This window comes from Garra rufa, chromosome 11 (genome assembly GCF_049309525.1).
Source record: "Garra rufa chromosome 11, GarRuf1.0, whole genome shotgun sequence".
NCBI lineage: Eukaryota > Metazoa > Chordata > Actinopteri > Cypriniformes > Cyprinidae > Garra > Garra rufa.
In genome coordinates this window covers 34,344,679-34,359,480 of record NC_133371.1, presented here as the reverse complement: position 1 = coordinate 34,359,480, position 14,802 = coordinate 34,344,679, and the positions used below count along the sequence as shown (strand labels likewise).

At 39.7% G+C, this 14,802-nt stretch overlaps 1 protein-coding gene across 2 annotated transcripts in view; it reads right to left on the bottom strand.

Annotated features, from left to right (window-relative positions):
• Positions 1–10,125: 10,125 nt before the first annotated feature.
• Positions 10,126–14,802, bottom strand: part of btbd11b (BTB (POZ) domain containing 11b) — a 120,257-nt gene continuing 115,580 nt past the window's right edge. For both annotated transcript variants that reach the window (XM_073850738.1, XM_073850739.1), the window contains 5 exons: positions 14,113–14,215; positions 13,243–13,324; positions 13,039–13,107; positions 11,453–11,566; positions 10,126–11,368 (listed from right to left, as the gene is read on the bottom strand). In XM_073850738.1, coding sequence (XP_073706839.1) covers positions 11,159–11,368; positions 11,453–11,566; positions 13,039–13,107; positions 13,243–13,324; positions 14,113–14,215 — 578 coding nt within the window. In that variant the 3' untranslated portion in view covers positions 10,126–11,158. The remainder of the gene's footprint in view (positions 11,369–11,452; positions 11,567–13,038; positions 13,108–13,242; positions 13,325–14,112; positions 14,216–14,802) is intronic.

Genomic DNA, 14,802 nt, shown 5'->3' with positions numbered 1-14,802 from the left:
AAAACTGCTGTGCTGATTTTTTTTTTTTTTTTTTTTTTAAAGAAACTGTGATTCTATTTTTTTTTCAGGATCATTTGATGAAATAGAATTTTCCACAAACAAAAACACCATATGTAACCCTGGACCACAAAACCAGTCTTAAGTCGCTGGGGTATGTTTGTAGCAATAGTCAAAAATACATTGCATGGGTCAAAATTTTTGATTTTTCTTTTATGCCAAAAATCATTAGGAAATTAAGCAAAGTTCATGTTCCATGAAGATTTTTTGTAAAATTCCTACTGTAAACATATCAAAATGTAATTTTTGATTAGTAATATGCATTGTTAAGAACCTAATTTGGACAACTTTAAAGGTGATTTTCTCAGTCTTTTAGATTTTTTTGCATCCTCAGATTTCTGATTTCAAATAGATGTATCTCAGCCAAATATTGTCCGATCCTAACAAACCATACATCAAGCTTATTTATTGAGCTTTCATATGATGAATAAATCTCAGTTTTGTCAAATTTAACCTTATGACTGGTTTTGTGGTCCAGGGTCACATTAAACCTTGCATATAAACAGCATCAATTTGAAATTAAAGACATTTTGATCAATTTAAAATGTCCTTGCTGAATAAAAATATATATTTTTATACTTACCTGAATGGTGGTTTATCATAGTTTACAAAAAATATTAAGCATTAACTGTTTTCAACACTGATAATGACAATAAATGTTACCAAATCAGCATATTGGAATGATTTCTGAAGACTCACTGAGGACTGGAGTAATGACTGCTGAAAATTCAGCTTTGCCATCACAGGAATAAATTACATTTTAAAATATATTAAAATAGAAACAGTTATTTTGAAATATCTCAGAATATTACTGTTTTAGTGTACTTGGTATCAAATAAATGGAGCTTTGATTTGCATAAGAGACTTCTTGCAAAACATTTAAAAAATCTTAATTATCCCAAAGTTTTAAACGGGTAGTTTACATGTCAACAAACAAGATACACTCACAGTTCTTGTTGCATAACAAGTTCAAAGCTGTGCAGTCCTGAATTCCGCTCATGGCTCCTCCCACCAGGGCCTCTGTTTTACTGGGGTGGAAAAAACAAACCAGAGATTTGGGACGTGCCACAGGGCTTCTGAATTTGTAACCAGTGGGTTCATAAACAGGTCTTTAATCCTAGCAAATTTCTGAAAATTCACATATTTTATCACACATGTCTTTGAAATGAATCCAATCTATTTAATATCAGAAGCATACATTTAACTTTGTACATTACCATATTTTGCCTTATAGCTATAAACAAGATAAATAACAGGAGAGCGAGCGTATGTGTAAAAATCCTCACGGCCGTACTGGTTCACATCAATGCTACTGTTCAAAAGTGTCCTTGAAAGGCGGTATCCATGGATACCTTTTAAACAGCCCCCTTCCACTGGCTGGCCACCACACTTCACTGCCCTCTGAATATGCTCTACACAAAGATCACACGCTCATGTGGACACGTACACACACACACTCGAGGCATGCCAAGCCACTGAAATCCCTGCAGATGCATTATTGATTCACTATAACTCAGCTTTCAATAGACATTTTAGGGGGTTATGAGGCAAAGAGAAAAAAGTCTAAAGTTTGTGAGCTGTAGCAAGAAGAAACTTAAATGTTTTTTTGTATTTTCATCTAAATCATAAGGAAAATCTCTTTATAGGGTCCTGATGGGAATGCTCATGAATAGGGTGACCATACGTCCTCTTTTACCCGGACATGTCCTCCTTTTTGGATATAAAATTATGTCCGGGGACCGGGGGGATTTTGTAAAATATCATAAAATGTCCGGGTTTTTTACCTCATTTCACTGACCGTCATTAATTCAACACTTTAAATGCAGCCACTGCCCACCGGCATTATTCTGAGGTACCTGTCTGATGACGTGAAAGACCCAGTTGTCAAAACAAAACAAACAAGAAGCTGCTCTGCAAGAGCTGTGTGTCATGCCGAAACGATGTTCATTCGTGGTCGTGATAAATGGGAAGCATTGTGCACCATCTGCACCTATGCTGCCCTCCAAAGGCAAAGTGCAGTAACTACACCAACACTGAAACAGAAAAATGCCTTTAAAGTTTTTAGGCCAGCTAGTCAAACATGTTGACACTCTTGTTTCTCGGAAACACTCTCGTTTCTTTGGGACAAAATTGATCAGGAGACTTTGCCACAAGACAAAACAGTTTTCATAAAGTCCATTTTAAGCCTCAATTTTGACCAAATGCGTAGTTACTGCACTTTGCCTTTGGAGGGCAGTATGTGCATCCTGGGGAGGGTGTCCTCTTTTTGGATTCTCAGAATATGGTCACCCTACTCATGAATGCCCAGTGTCTATTTAATATGGGAGGGTGTCAAACAGCTAATAGTTCTAGCTATCATTAAACATAAGTTCATTTGTATTTGAAATGCATTTGAAAACATACATTTAATGCAATGAATGTTTCTTTATAAAAAAAAATCTGAAGGTGTCACCCTTAATTCCCTTAACAGGAATGAATAGCACTTTAAGAATGTTTAAAATTTCAAATCAAGTACACTCACCTGAGATGATTACCGTTGCCTATAAAAGCTCTTTTATATAAACGGACAGACAAGTGCAGCCATGTTAAGATCACATGATAAGTCGAAATTTATGCTGTGTTCCAGGCAGGTTTTTGAGCTGGTAAATCACGACTTCAAACCACGACTCACGACTTTGTAGCATTCCAGGCAAGTCACGCCAAACTGCCTGAGCGCATTTATTATTATTATATTATTATTAATTTGACTGCAACGTTATATTGTCCTAAAGTTTATTTTTTCACCGTGTACCACTTGCATAAACACCGCACCCGTAGGGGCTGGCTATGTAACGAAAGAACTCGGAACTGGGAGTACATCGATCTTCTACGAGTTCACGAGTGGGAAGTCACGGGTTCCTCGGTTTGACTGCAGCTCCAGTGCACTTTGACGGCGGGCAGAAGGCTGGAAAAACACGGGTAACGGGTTGCCTGGGCATTACTCACTAGTGATGTTGGATTCTTGAACAAATCGTTCTTTTCCGAAAGTAACCAGCAGGGTTGCCAGGTTTTCACAACAAAACCCTTCCAATTGCTATCAAAACTAGCCCAATCGCATTTTGAAAGGGGTCCCCCGCTAAAAATCGCGTTCCTGGGGATAAAATAGGCTACACGTTTCTATGTTGGGGTTCCCCTGATAAATTTCGCGTTTGAGGGGATAAATATGACGTTATTGTGGTCGCTTCAACCCGCGGACATCAACTACAATCCTACGGCAACAGTGTTAAAGTATCGCCATTCCGCGGAAAAATCGTGGATTTGGCAACACTGATAACCGCTTGAGCTTGAGCCGCTGTTGCGGTTCACAAAATCAGAACTTTAGTATCGGGTTGATAACGCACGGAAAACAGCAGAAGTAGCACAGTTTAAAAAGAACCGAATGAGTCGGTTCAATGAACTGTCGAACTTTGCCGATGATTACCGAGGATCCTGACAGGTGAGTTGCTGACACTGTACAACGAGCCTGATGGAATCTAAGAATTTTTTTTTTTTAATAACAGACAAAATGTACTGGAAATATGCTTATATCTGGTTTTATTAAATAGGACTTCATTACTATTAAAGCATGGAAAAATCTAAATCTTACTATGGGCTATTGTGCATGCAGAATATATTTTAAATCAAGGAGTTTAAAAGGAATACAGAGTGTTTTCAGGACACATTATCAATTGGCTATGTTGCGGCACAGAATGTAAACAATGCCACTAAACTGGACGGAAATCTCATGTTTTGCTGATTGTTGCTGCTGTAAATGGTCAATTATTGTCCTCTTTTGGGCTGTACTAATTGTTCAGACAGGGAAAAACATTTGGAGCACTATAGAATGCCAAAAAATTAAAACAAATCAAGGAGAAGAGTGCAAAAAGCTGTCTGAGGAACAAAAGGCGTTTGTGGTTAGCCAAACTGAACCAGGATTTCCAGGGCAAGAATCTTGACAACATTCGTCTTTGTTCTTATCATTTCCAGTCAGGTAGGTGAAATATTAGGCTAATATTTTAATTAATACTGCTCAAACGTATCTTTACCACCTATTAACTTTAGTGTGTCATAGGATTGTGCCTATTCCTGCTTACTAAGTCCTTCTCTATTTGATTTAGTAGCTTTCACATGTTTTTTTCCGTGGTTTAGACAGCATTTAATTCACTGCTTCACGAAGCTTCGAAACCTTAGGAATCATGTTTTGTTTTGAATCAGTGCTTCAGAGGGAAGTCCATTTCCGCCACTGAATACAAAATAAAAAAGGCTACATTTTATCTCATCTTTACACGACACAATTCTGACTTTTTTTTTCTCAAAATTGCTGATACAAACTCAAGAAAAAAGTAATAATTCTGACTTTAGAACACTTTACTGTGAGTTTATATCTCACAGTTGTGCCTTTTTTTTCTCAGAATTGCGAGATTATATCTCGCTATTGTGACTTCATAACATGCAATTGCGAGTTTGTCTCATATTCACGGAGGAAACGGGCTTTCATACGTATCATACTATAATTTCAGCATATTTTAAAACAAGTTTATAAAATACTGTCTGTAAAAGTGTTACAAATTAATCAATTATCTAGGATATTTAATGGCATTTTAAACATAATATTTTAGAAGTGAATATGCTCTCATTTTTTGCAGAAAAAAAAATCCTGCAGACTTTGTGTCATAAATCCATTGAGTCTAGACCCTTCACCAATGGGCAACTACTTCCCACAAAACAGGACAATGCTTCTCTTGTTCCTTTCCTTTCTTTTCTGACTCACATATCCCTGGCTTTTTCTTTGCATCCTTTCATGCTTCCCTCCTCCCCTGCCCCTCTCCCTCATTCGCATCTGTTGTGCCTGTAAACATTGTCTGGTTTGCTGAGATTAAGTCTTCTTTAACACAGTGCAAACAACTTGAGGGCTAAGTTGCACTCCAAAGTTACAAAAAAGATTTCTGAGAAAGCAAGAGACATTTCAGAGCTGCTGAATCAGCTAACAACATTAAGAGAGGACGACAGAGAGGAAAATACAAAATGCAGAAAATCTGTCATATAGTCATAAAATAACAAAGTAAATATACTCATTACATTTCGGTAGAGAACAAAAAACTTGATGTTTTTAATTTATTCAATTCTAACAAAATAAATAAGCTTATTAAGTTTCAAAATGTATATGAGAAAATGCTTTATATAAATAAATGATAATAAAATACTTATCTTAATTTATATCTTTATTAGTTTAATGCATTAAATTATCATCTCTTCATTAATTAAATTTATTAATACATATTTATTAATAAATTAAATGTATTATAAACAAATGATAATAAAACAGGCTTATTATATTTCTGTCACAGCCGGTGCTGGATTGACGAGGCAAAAGTCAAAGTCAAATAACGAATACTTTTAATCTTGATTTCCAAGGAAGAGACAGGGGATTTCCACACACACTGAACTCATACGACATCAAAAGCATCCAGGAACATTAAGGAGCATTGACATTAAATGACCGACAAAGGACTGAACTCAAAGACTGACTTATAAAGCAAACTAATCAAGACACACAGGTGATACAGATAATGACTAAACAAGGACTAAACCAAATGATTACAAACTGACAGGGGGAGACAGAGGGAGAAACCAAATTTCAACAGTGCAAACATAAGGCAAAAGACAGGAAACATAAGGAGACATGTGACATTATCTCCCCCTCCCGGTAGGCGCGTCTCGCGCCGTGATAGAAACACCAGGGAGGGGGGGCGGGCGCCCTGGAGGCCGTTACGGGGCAGGACCTTGCTGGGTTGAGGAGGCCTCCAGGGCGGAACAGGAAGCCGTGGCGGGTCAGGCGGCCACGGCCGGACAAGCAGTTCGAGTGGCCATGGCGGGTCAGGCGGCCACGGCCGCACAGGCAGTTCGGGTGGCCATGGAGGGTCAGGTGGCCACGGCCGCACAGGCAGTTCGGGTGGCCATGGAGGGTCAGGTGGCCACGGCCGCACAGGCAGTTCGGGTGGCCATGGTGGGTCAGGAGGCCATGGCCGCACAGGCAGTCCGGGTGGCCATGGTGGGTCAGGAGACCATGGCCGGACAGGCAGTTCAGGTGGCCATGGCTGGGCAGCCCCCGTGGCCTTGGCCTCCGTCCTCGGCCCGGCCACGTTGGCTAGGGGTATATAGCGCCCCCCCAAAATTTTCTTTGGGGAATTCAGGGGTTTGGCAGGACCGTTTGACAGAGTGGGCTCTGTAAGGCTGGACAGGGCCAGCGGAGGCTCTGGAAAGTTGGGCTGGGCCAGCGGAGGATCAGGAAGGCTGGGCGTAACCAGTGGAGGTTCAGGAAGGCTGGGCTGGGCCAGCGGAGGCTCTGGAAGGCTGGACGGGACCAGCTGAGACTCTGGACGGCTGGACGGGACCAGCGAAGGCTCTGGACGGCTGGACGGGACCAGCGAAGGCTCTGGAAGGCTGGATTGCACCAGCGGAGGCTCTGGAGGACTGGACGTGACCAGTGAAGGTTCTGGACGGCTGGACGGGACCAGCGAAGGCTCTGGAAGGCTGGACGGGACCAGCGAAGACTCTGGACGGCGCTCTTGAGGAGCGGGCTCTGGGCGGCGCTCTCGAGGAGCGGGCTCTGGGCGGCGCTCTCGAGGAGCGGGCTCTGGGCGGCGCTCTCGAGGAGCGGGCTCTGGGCGGCGCTCTCGAGGAGCGGGCTCTGGGCGGCGCTCTCGAGGAGCGGGCTCTGGGCGGCGCTCTCGAGGAGCGGGCTCTGGGCGGCGCTCTCGAGGAGCGGGCTCTGGACGGCGCTCTCGAGGAGCGGGCTCTGGACGGCGCTCTCGAGGAGCGGGCTCTGGACGGCGCTCTCGAGGAGCGGGCTCTGGACGGCTGGACGACCCCAGCGGAGATTCAGGAGGGCTGGGCGTCTCCAGCGGAGACACTGCAGGAGCTAGCTCTGGGCGAGCGGTCACAGGAGGGCGCCTCTGGCGGCGCGGTCACTGGAGGGCGCTCTGGCGGCGCGGTCACTGGAGGGGCCTCTGGCGGCGCGGGTCACTGGAGGGTCAGGAAGGCTGGGCGGAACCAGCGGGGATTCTGGACGACTGGATGAGACTGGTGGAGATTCCGGACGGCTGGGCGGAACCAGCGGGAACTCAGGACGGCTGGGCAGAACAATCTCTCCAAACCAGTCAACCAAATCCTCTTCAACATCGTCCATTCTGTCGACCATCTTGGCCGGGGAATCAGGAACTGCGGCCATCTTGGCCGGGGAATCAGGGACTGTGGCCATCTTGACAGGAATAACAGGAACCTCGGCCATCCTGGCCGGGAATTCAGGAACTGCGGCCATCTTGGCCGGGGAATCAGGAAATGAGTCCATTTCGTATGCAGCCTTGGGCTTTGCCGCCCTCTTGCGTGCAGATTTGTGTGTAGCAGCCGTTTTGGCTTTAGGTGGTGGCGTGGCAGCCATCTTGCGTGCTGGCGTGGCAGCCATCTTGTGAGCTGGCGCGGCAGCAGTCAGCGGAACAATGCTGAGGAAGGCCATGGAGCCTTTGGAGGGTTGCCGGATGTTCAGGGCGAGGCAGGCGGTCTGAAGCTGTTGGACCGGCATGTAGAGGCTATTGGCGTTGGGTGAGCTGGTGCGAGGCATTGTGCTTCTGAGGGAGTTGGACGTTGGATCGGACAGGAATACTCTATTGGCTCCATCTTAAAGGTGGAGCCGTTTAAATAGAGAATTATGCTAACCAACTCGAAAAACGGGACATCATGGACAGAGAGATTACAACAAATAACATCCTTGTCCAACCCCAACAGAAACACAATGCCAATAGAGGGGTCGGGCAAGCTCACCCGATGATAAAGGCAATAAAATCCTCCACATATCGCTCCAACTCCCGACCGCTCTGCCTCAAGTTCCACAGGCGTTCCTCAGCACTGCAGTCTTGGTCGGTCATTCTGTCACAGCCGGTGCTGGATTGACGAGGCAAAAGTCAAAGTCAAATAACGAATACTTTTAATCTTGATTTCCAAGGAAGAGACAGGGGATTTCCACACACACTGAACTCATACGACATCAAAAGCATCCAGGAACATTAAGGAGCATTGACATTAAATGACCGACAAAGGACTGAACTCAAAGACTGACTTATAAAGCAAACTAATCAAGACACACAGGTGATACAGATAATGACTAAACAAGGACTAAACCAAATGATTACAAACTGACAGGGGGAGACAGAGGGAGAAACCAAATTTCAACAGTGCAAACATAAGGCAAAAGACAGGAAACATAAGGAGACGTGACAATTTCAAAAGGTATAGAAGAAATGCTTTATATTTTTGACTATTTATCAAAAATAGTTGTTATTTAAGAAATTAAATTATCATATATTTATTTAAGAAATTATATATTTAAACAGCAATAAATAGGCTTATCAAATTTCAAAAGGTAACAGGAGAAAATAATTTACAGTATATTTTTTATATCTTATATTATACCTTTATTTCTTTCTTTCTTTCTTTCTTTCTTTCTTTCTTTCCGAAATCAAATTATCATTTAAAGGGTATAGAACAAAAAGCTTAATAACCTAAATCTTTTTGATATTTTACATCTTTATTAATTTACTAAATAAATAAAAAATAAATAAGCTTATTAGGTTTTAAAAGGCATATGAGAAAATGCTCTATATTTTCCACATGGTATATCTTTATTAATTTTAATAAATTATCTTAGATTTAATTTACCAAATGAGAATAAAATTATTGAATTTGAAAAGGTATAGGAGAAAATGCTTTATATTTTCGACATCTTTATTCATTTAATACATTAAATGATTATATTAGGGATGCACCGATACCAATCGGTCGATAAAGCTTGCGCGTTTTGTCAGTAAAGCCGGTTCTGTAATCAGCGGTAAATGCCATCAGGTGCGTGATTTCACGTTGAGCCATATATACTACACACAGCCGTTGTTTACCGACGAGCTGCGCATAGCAATGTTCATTATCAGTGTGAATGTGCACAGCTCGTCTGTAAACAACGGCTGTGTGTAGTATATACGGCTCAACGTGAAATCACGCACCTGATGGCATTTACCGCTGATTACAGAACCGGCTTTACTGACAAAACGCGCAAGTTATCGACCGATACATACCGTGCATCCCTAGATTATATCTTTGTTAATTTCATTTGTTAATAAATATCTATTAATAAATGTAATTTAATATAAACAAATGATAATAAAACAGGCGTATTACATTTCAAAAGGTTTAGGAAATATGCTTTATATTTTTTTGACAATTTGTGTTATATCTTTAGTATTTAAGAAATTAAAATAAATTATATTAGCAATAAATAAGCCAATCAAATTATTTTTGATATTTTAGCTTATACCTTTATTCATTTAAGAAATCGAATTATAATTTTAAAAGGTATAGAACAAAAAGCTTGATCTTTTTGATATTTCACATATATATAATAATTTACTAAATAAAAAAGTAAATAAATAGGCTTATTAAATTTAAAATTGAAAGCTATAGTAGACAATGCTTTATATTTTTTTTACATTTTAACTTTATTATTTAATAATAAAACAGGCTTATGAATTTTCAAAAGGTAACAGGAGAAACAGTATACTTTAATATATAAACAGTACAGTACCGTACATTTTATCTTATACCTTTAAGGAAAACAAATTATATTTTTTAACTTATTTTAGAAATTACAGTAACAAAATGAATAGACTCATTCATTTTAAAAAGGTATAGGAGAAGACGCTTTATCCTTTTGACAATTATTTAATATATTTTAGTTTTAAATTGCATAATCATATCTTTAATAATTAAAAAAAAGAATAAATAATTTTATTACATTTTAATAGTTACATTTTATTGGTTGCTTAAAGCATTAAACCATTGAGATTCAATATTCATTTAGAAATCGAAACTGTCAATTTCTATTCAGCCTATTTTGGTTTGGGTCGCCACTTGAAAACTGTAAAATCTGCAAGCAAACTAAAACGATGGACCTCCAGCTTGTTAAACTATTCCTAGACTATGAAGAATGACGAGAGGCATGAGTATTTTGTAGTAATCTTTATAAAGAACACTGATTTAGTCATTGAGTGACTTTACACGAATGTCATTAGAGACACAGCACATCAGAACATATTGCAGGCACATTCTGAATCAGTCGTTTCAGTCAGGGGATTCACAGCTACAATTCTGCAACTCCATGCTGATAATAATAGTTCATTTTCCCAGATAAAACAGACCCCCGCACACACACGCACACACGCACACGCGCGCACACACACACACACACACACACACACACAGAAGAGTGTAAAGTCAATGCAAGACGTGACGACAGCAACGAAACCCAAGCATGAAAATACTTACATGCTCATCTACATTTACAACAGTTAACAAGACTTCAAGAACACTTCTATAATACATTATTGTGAGTTCTCGATGGAAGTCTCAAGATGATGACATCTTATATACATCTACTTACAGCTGGAGATCAAACTACTCCACATGAGAGATTTCCATCTGATATTTACACATTCTCTGCCCACGTTTTAAACATATGCTTACTGATAATAAGAGCAATATCTGTACAACTGTGAAGCATCATCTCGATGCTCGAAAATACAAATCTAGGAAGCATATTTAGTACATCTAGAATCAGTGTTGACAATGATTGAGTTGTTTTCTATTCCAGAGGACTAACTCTTTGCACCCCTAAGCCATAATGTACCAAAAAAGCATGACCTGCTTGCTGTAGTATCACTTTTTTGGGTCACGTCACATTTGCTGCTGAAACTGCTTCGAAACGAGTTACCGGAATTGCAATATTCCAAGGTTAGTAGAGGTACTGCATCTAAGAAAACCATAATCTGTCACATTGTGTTATTCAATTTGGAGACGAAATGTAAAATGGCATTGTTTCCTTTATGGCTGTTACCTAAAGTCTGTTGAGAAGAGATCACCAATGGAGAACTACGAGTGCATTGCTACCGCCACTGAATGAACACATTTACACCGCACTGCTAGAAAGTGCACGTGTCAGGATCTCAGCATGCTTTGATGAGGTCTGGAGGCAGTTTTTTTAGACGATGGATCCTTTCGAGGATGACAGATGAATGGAGCGAATGCGCGTGGCCAGAGTCTTCTCAAGGTCATGCAATACATCGGGGCAGCAGTTCTCCACCGGGGTGTTATAGAGCAACTGTTTAAAAGGCTCAAGCTCTATGAGAACCGCCATGTTCTTCAGAAAGTAGCCCTCGATGTAGGTCGACAGCTCAGGTGCCTCCAAGAACTAAGAGAGATGGAAAGAAAAGGCAGAGAATGTAAAGATATGCATGGAATATGAAATATGAAAACATGCTGGATTATATGTTACTTTAGCATGGTTGTAGATCTCCACACAAGTTTCGGTGTTGATGTTCTTGGCGCAGATGATCTCACAGTGTCTCTGTAAAGCCTCCAGCTGGAAGAACTTAGATGCAGAGAGGAGCTGGAAGAGAGCGGAGTGAATCTTCTATATTGTAAGATTCATAAGTAATCAATAATATAGTTGAGATGCAGAATCTGCAAGGTTTAATTTTTTTTTACCAAACTAAGAGGGATAATACAAAATGTGTGTTATTTTTTTATTCAGTACTGACCTGAATAAGATATTTCACAAAGGACGTTTATAGTCCACAAGAGAAAATAATAGCTGAATTTATAAAAATAACCCCGTTCAAAAGTTTACATACACTTGATTCTTAATACTGTGTTGTTACCTGAATGATCCACAGTTGTTTTTTTGTTTAGTGATAGTTGTTCATGAGTCCCTTGTTTGTCCTGAACAGGTAAACCCACAAATTCTTTGGTTTTTCAGCATCTTTTGTATATTTGAACCTTTTCCAACAATGACTGTATGATTTTGAGATCCATATTTTCACACTGAGGACAACTGAGGGACTCAAATGCAACTATTACAGAAGGTTCAAACGCTCACTGATGCTTCAGAAGGGAACACAATGCATTAATAGCCGAGGGGTGAAAACTTTTGGAATTTTAAGATCAGGGTAAATTCAACTTATTTTGTCTTCTGGTAAACATGTAAGTATCTTCTGTAGCTTCTGAAGGGCAGTACTAAATGAAAGAAATATGATATTCAGGCAAAATAAGAAAAATGTACACTCTTCATTATGTTCAAAAGTTTTCACCCCCCACCCCCAGCTCTTAATGCATCGTTTTTCCTTCTGAAGTATCAGTGAGCGTTTAAACTTTATGTAACAGTTGCATATGAGTCCCTCAGTTGTCCTCAGTGTGAAAAGATGGATCATCATTGTTGAAAAGGGTTACACAAATACACAAAAACGCTGGGAAACCAAAGAATTTGTGGGACCTGAAGAACAGCGGGCAGTTTGTTTTGAACGGGGTAATTTTTATAAATTCAACTATTATTTTCTCTTGTGGACTATATGTAAACGTCTTTTATGTGAAATATCTTATTCAGGTCAGGACTAAATAAAAAAAAACACGCATTTCGTATGATCCGTCTTATTATGGTAAAATAATTAACATTTTGCAGATTCTCCAAGATGTATGTAAACTTTTGACTTCAACTGTATATATAGAATCCACATAAAATCCATTTAAATATAAATATGCTGGATTGTCTCCACCTTTTTCTTCCCATAAGAGTGGGTGCAGCCATTTGCCAATTTTATGGGTCTGGCTTCCGGTCTCATCTGTGTCCAGCTATTTGCAGCTGTACAAAACAGCCTGTTTTGCTGCTTGATATTGCAAATTGGTGTGTCTTACCATATTATTTTAATGTATTATCTTAATTATGAACACTCTGGTTGCAGTTTATTGCACATTGTTATGTTTCTGGTTATTTCCCTATAGCGGATAATGAACCGTAAGGCTTACTTTTGCATTGAAGAAAAGGGTGAATAACATAAGGACTGAATCAGAGTTAATAGTACTTACATCCATAACCTCAGTGTTTCTCATGTGAAGCGAATCCGTTCCACCACAGTACAGATACTGCATCACCAGCTATATGGAAAGCAAAATATAATGTTTCAACAGACAACAGACCACAATATAAAAATGATGAGCTCTCCTTTCCCACTCAATAAAAGCTGCATAAAAATAGCAAGACACTCTCGCGTCTTCTCTGTCGGACTGTACCTGAAATACATTGTATTTGACATGGCTGATTTCGATACAGGTGTTTTCAGCTGCTGGTCTGTTTGCCAGAAGTAATTTAAACCTTGGATAAAAGAGGGAGAATTTAAATCAATAATAATACACCTTATAGCGTAACAATGAATGAAAATGAATGAAGCTCTTCTTGGACCTCATAATAAGGTACTGTAATTTCACTGCATTTAAAGGAGAAGTTCACTTTCAGAACAAAAATGTATAGATAATTTACTCACCCGCTTGTCATCTAAGATGTTCATGTCTTTATTTCTTCAGTCGTAAAGAAAATATGTTTCTTGAGGAAAACATTTCGGGAATGTTCTCCATATAGAGGACTTCTATGGTGCCCACGATTTTGAACTTCTAAATGCAGTTTAAATGAAGGGCTGTAAACATTCCCAGTCGATGGAGAAGGGTCTTATCTAGCGAAACGATTGGTTATTTTTATTTTAAAATTTGCAGTTTATATACTTTCAAACCTCAAATGCTTGTCTTGTCTACCTCTGAGATGCACATGTGAACTCTATGTAATCCAAGTCAATACAGTTAACTCCCAAACTCCCATCTCACTTTCTCCTCCAACTTCAAAATCGTCCTACATCGCTGCAGAAGTACTGACCCAGTGTTTACAAAGTAAACGTGCCAGGAGGGTCAAACACCCTTTACAAAAAAAATATGAAGAACATTCTTGAAATGTGTTCCTCAAAAAACATATTTCTTTAAGACTGAAGAAAGAAAGACATAAACATCTTGAATGACAAGGGGGTGAGTAAATTATCTGTAAATTTTTGTTCTGGAAGTGAACAACTCCTTTAACAGTGTTTCTTTTTAGATGGATGCAGTGCACCAGCTGACCTGTTGGAGGCGGTGAAGAGCAAAACTTTGTGAGCGTAGAATGGCTTTCCCTCCACCAGGAAGGTCACATCTGACATCTCCTTGTTGTTTAGAAAATGAGGATCTGACATAAACATATCACAGATGCATTTCATTAGCTGCAACTGTCGTCCGTGGAAATCAGAAGCATGCCACAGTTGCTGTCAACAGAGCTCAAAAGGTTTATCCAAAAATGAAAATTGTCATATTTACTTCACTCTCATATATTGTTCCAAACCTGTATGAGTTTCTTTGTGCTGTGGAACAGAACTGGAAAATGTTTTTACGAATGTACTGTCTGTCTTTTTCCACTCAAAACCGGTCTCAATGATCCGTTTGCTTTATTTCAGTTTCTGTACATGATTCTTAAAGGGACAGTTCACCCCAAAATGAAAATTACCCCATGATTTACTCACCGTCAAGCCATCCTAGGTGTATATGACTTTCTTCTTTCAGACGAAGACAATTGGAATTATATTAAAAAATGTCCTGGCTCTTTCAAGCTTTATAATGGCAGTGAATGGGTGTCGAGATTTTGAAGCAAAATAAAGTGCATTCCTTCATCATAAAAAGAGCTACACATGGCTCCATTAGGGTTAATAGGCCTTTTGTAGCAAATCAATGCATTTGTGTGAAAAATATCCATATTTAAAACTTTATAAACCCTAATCT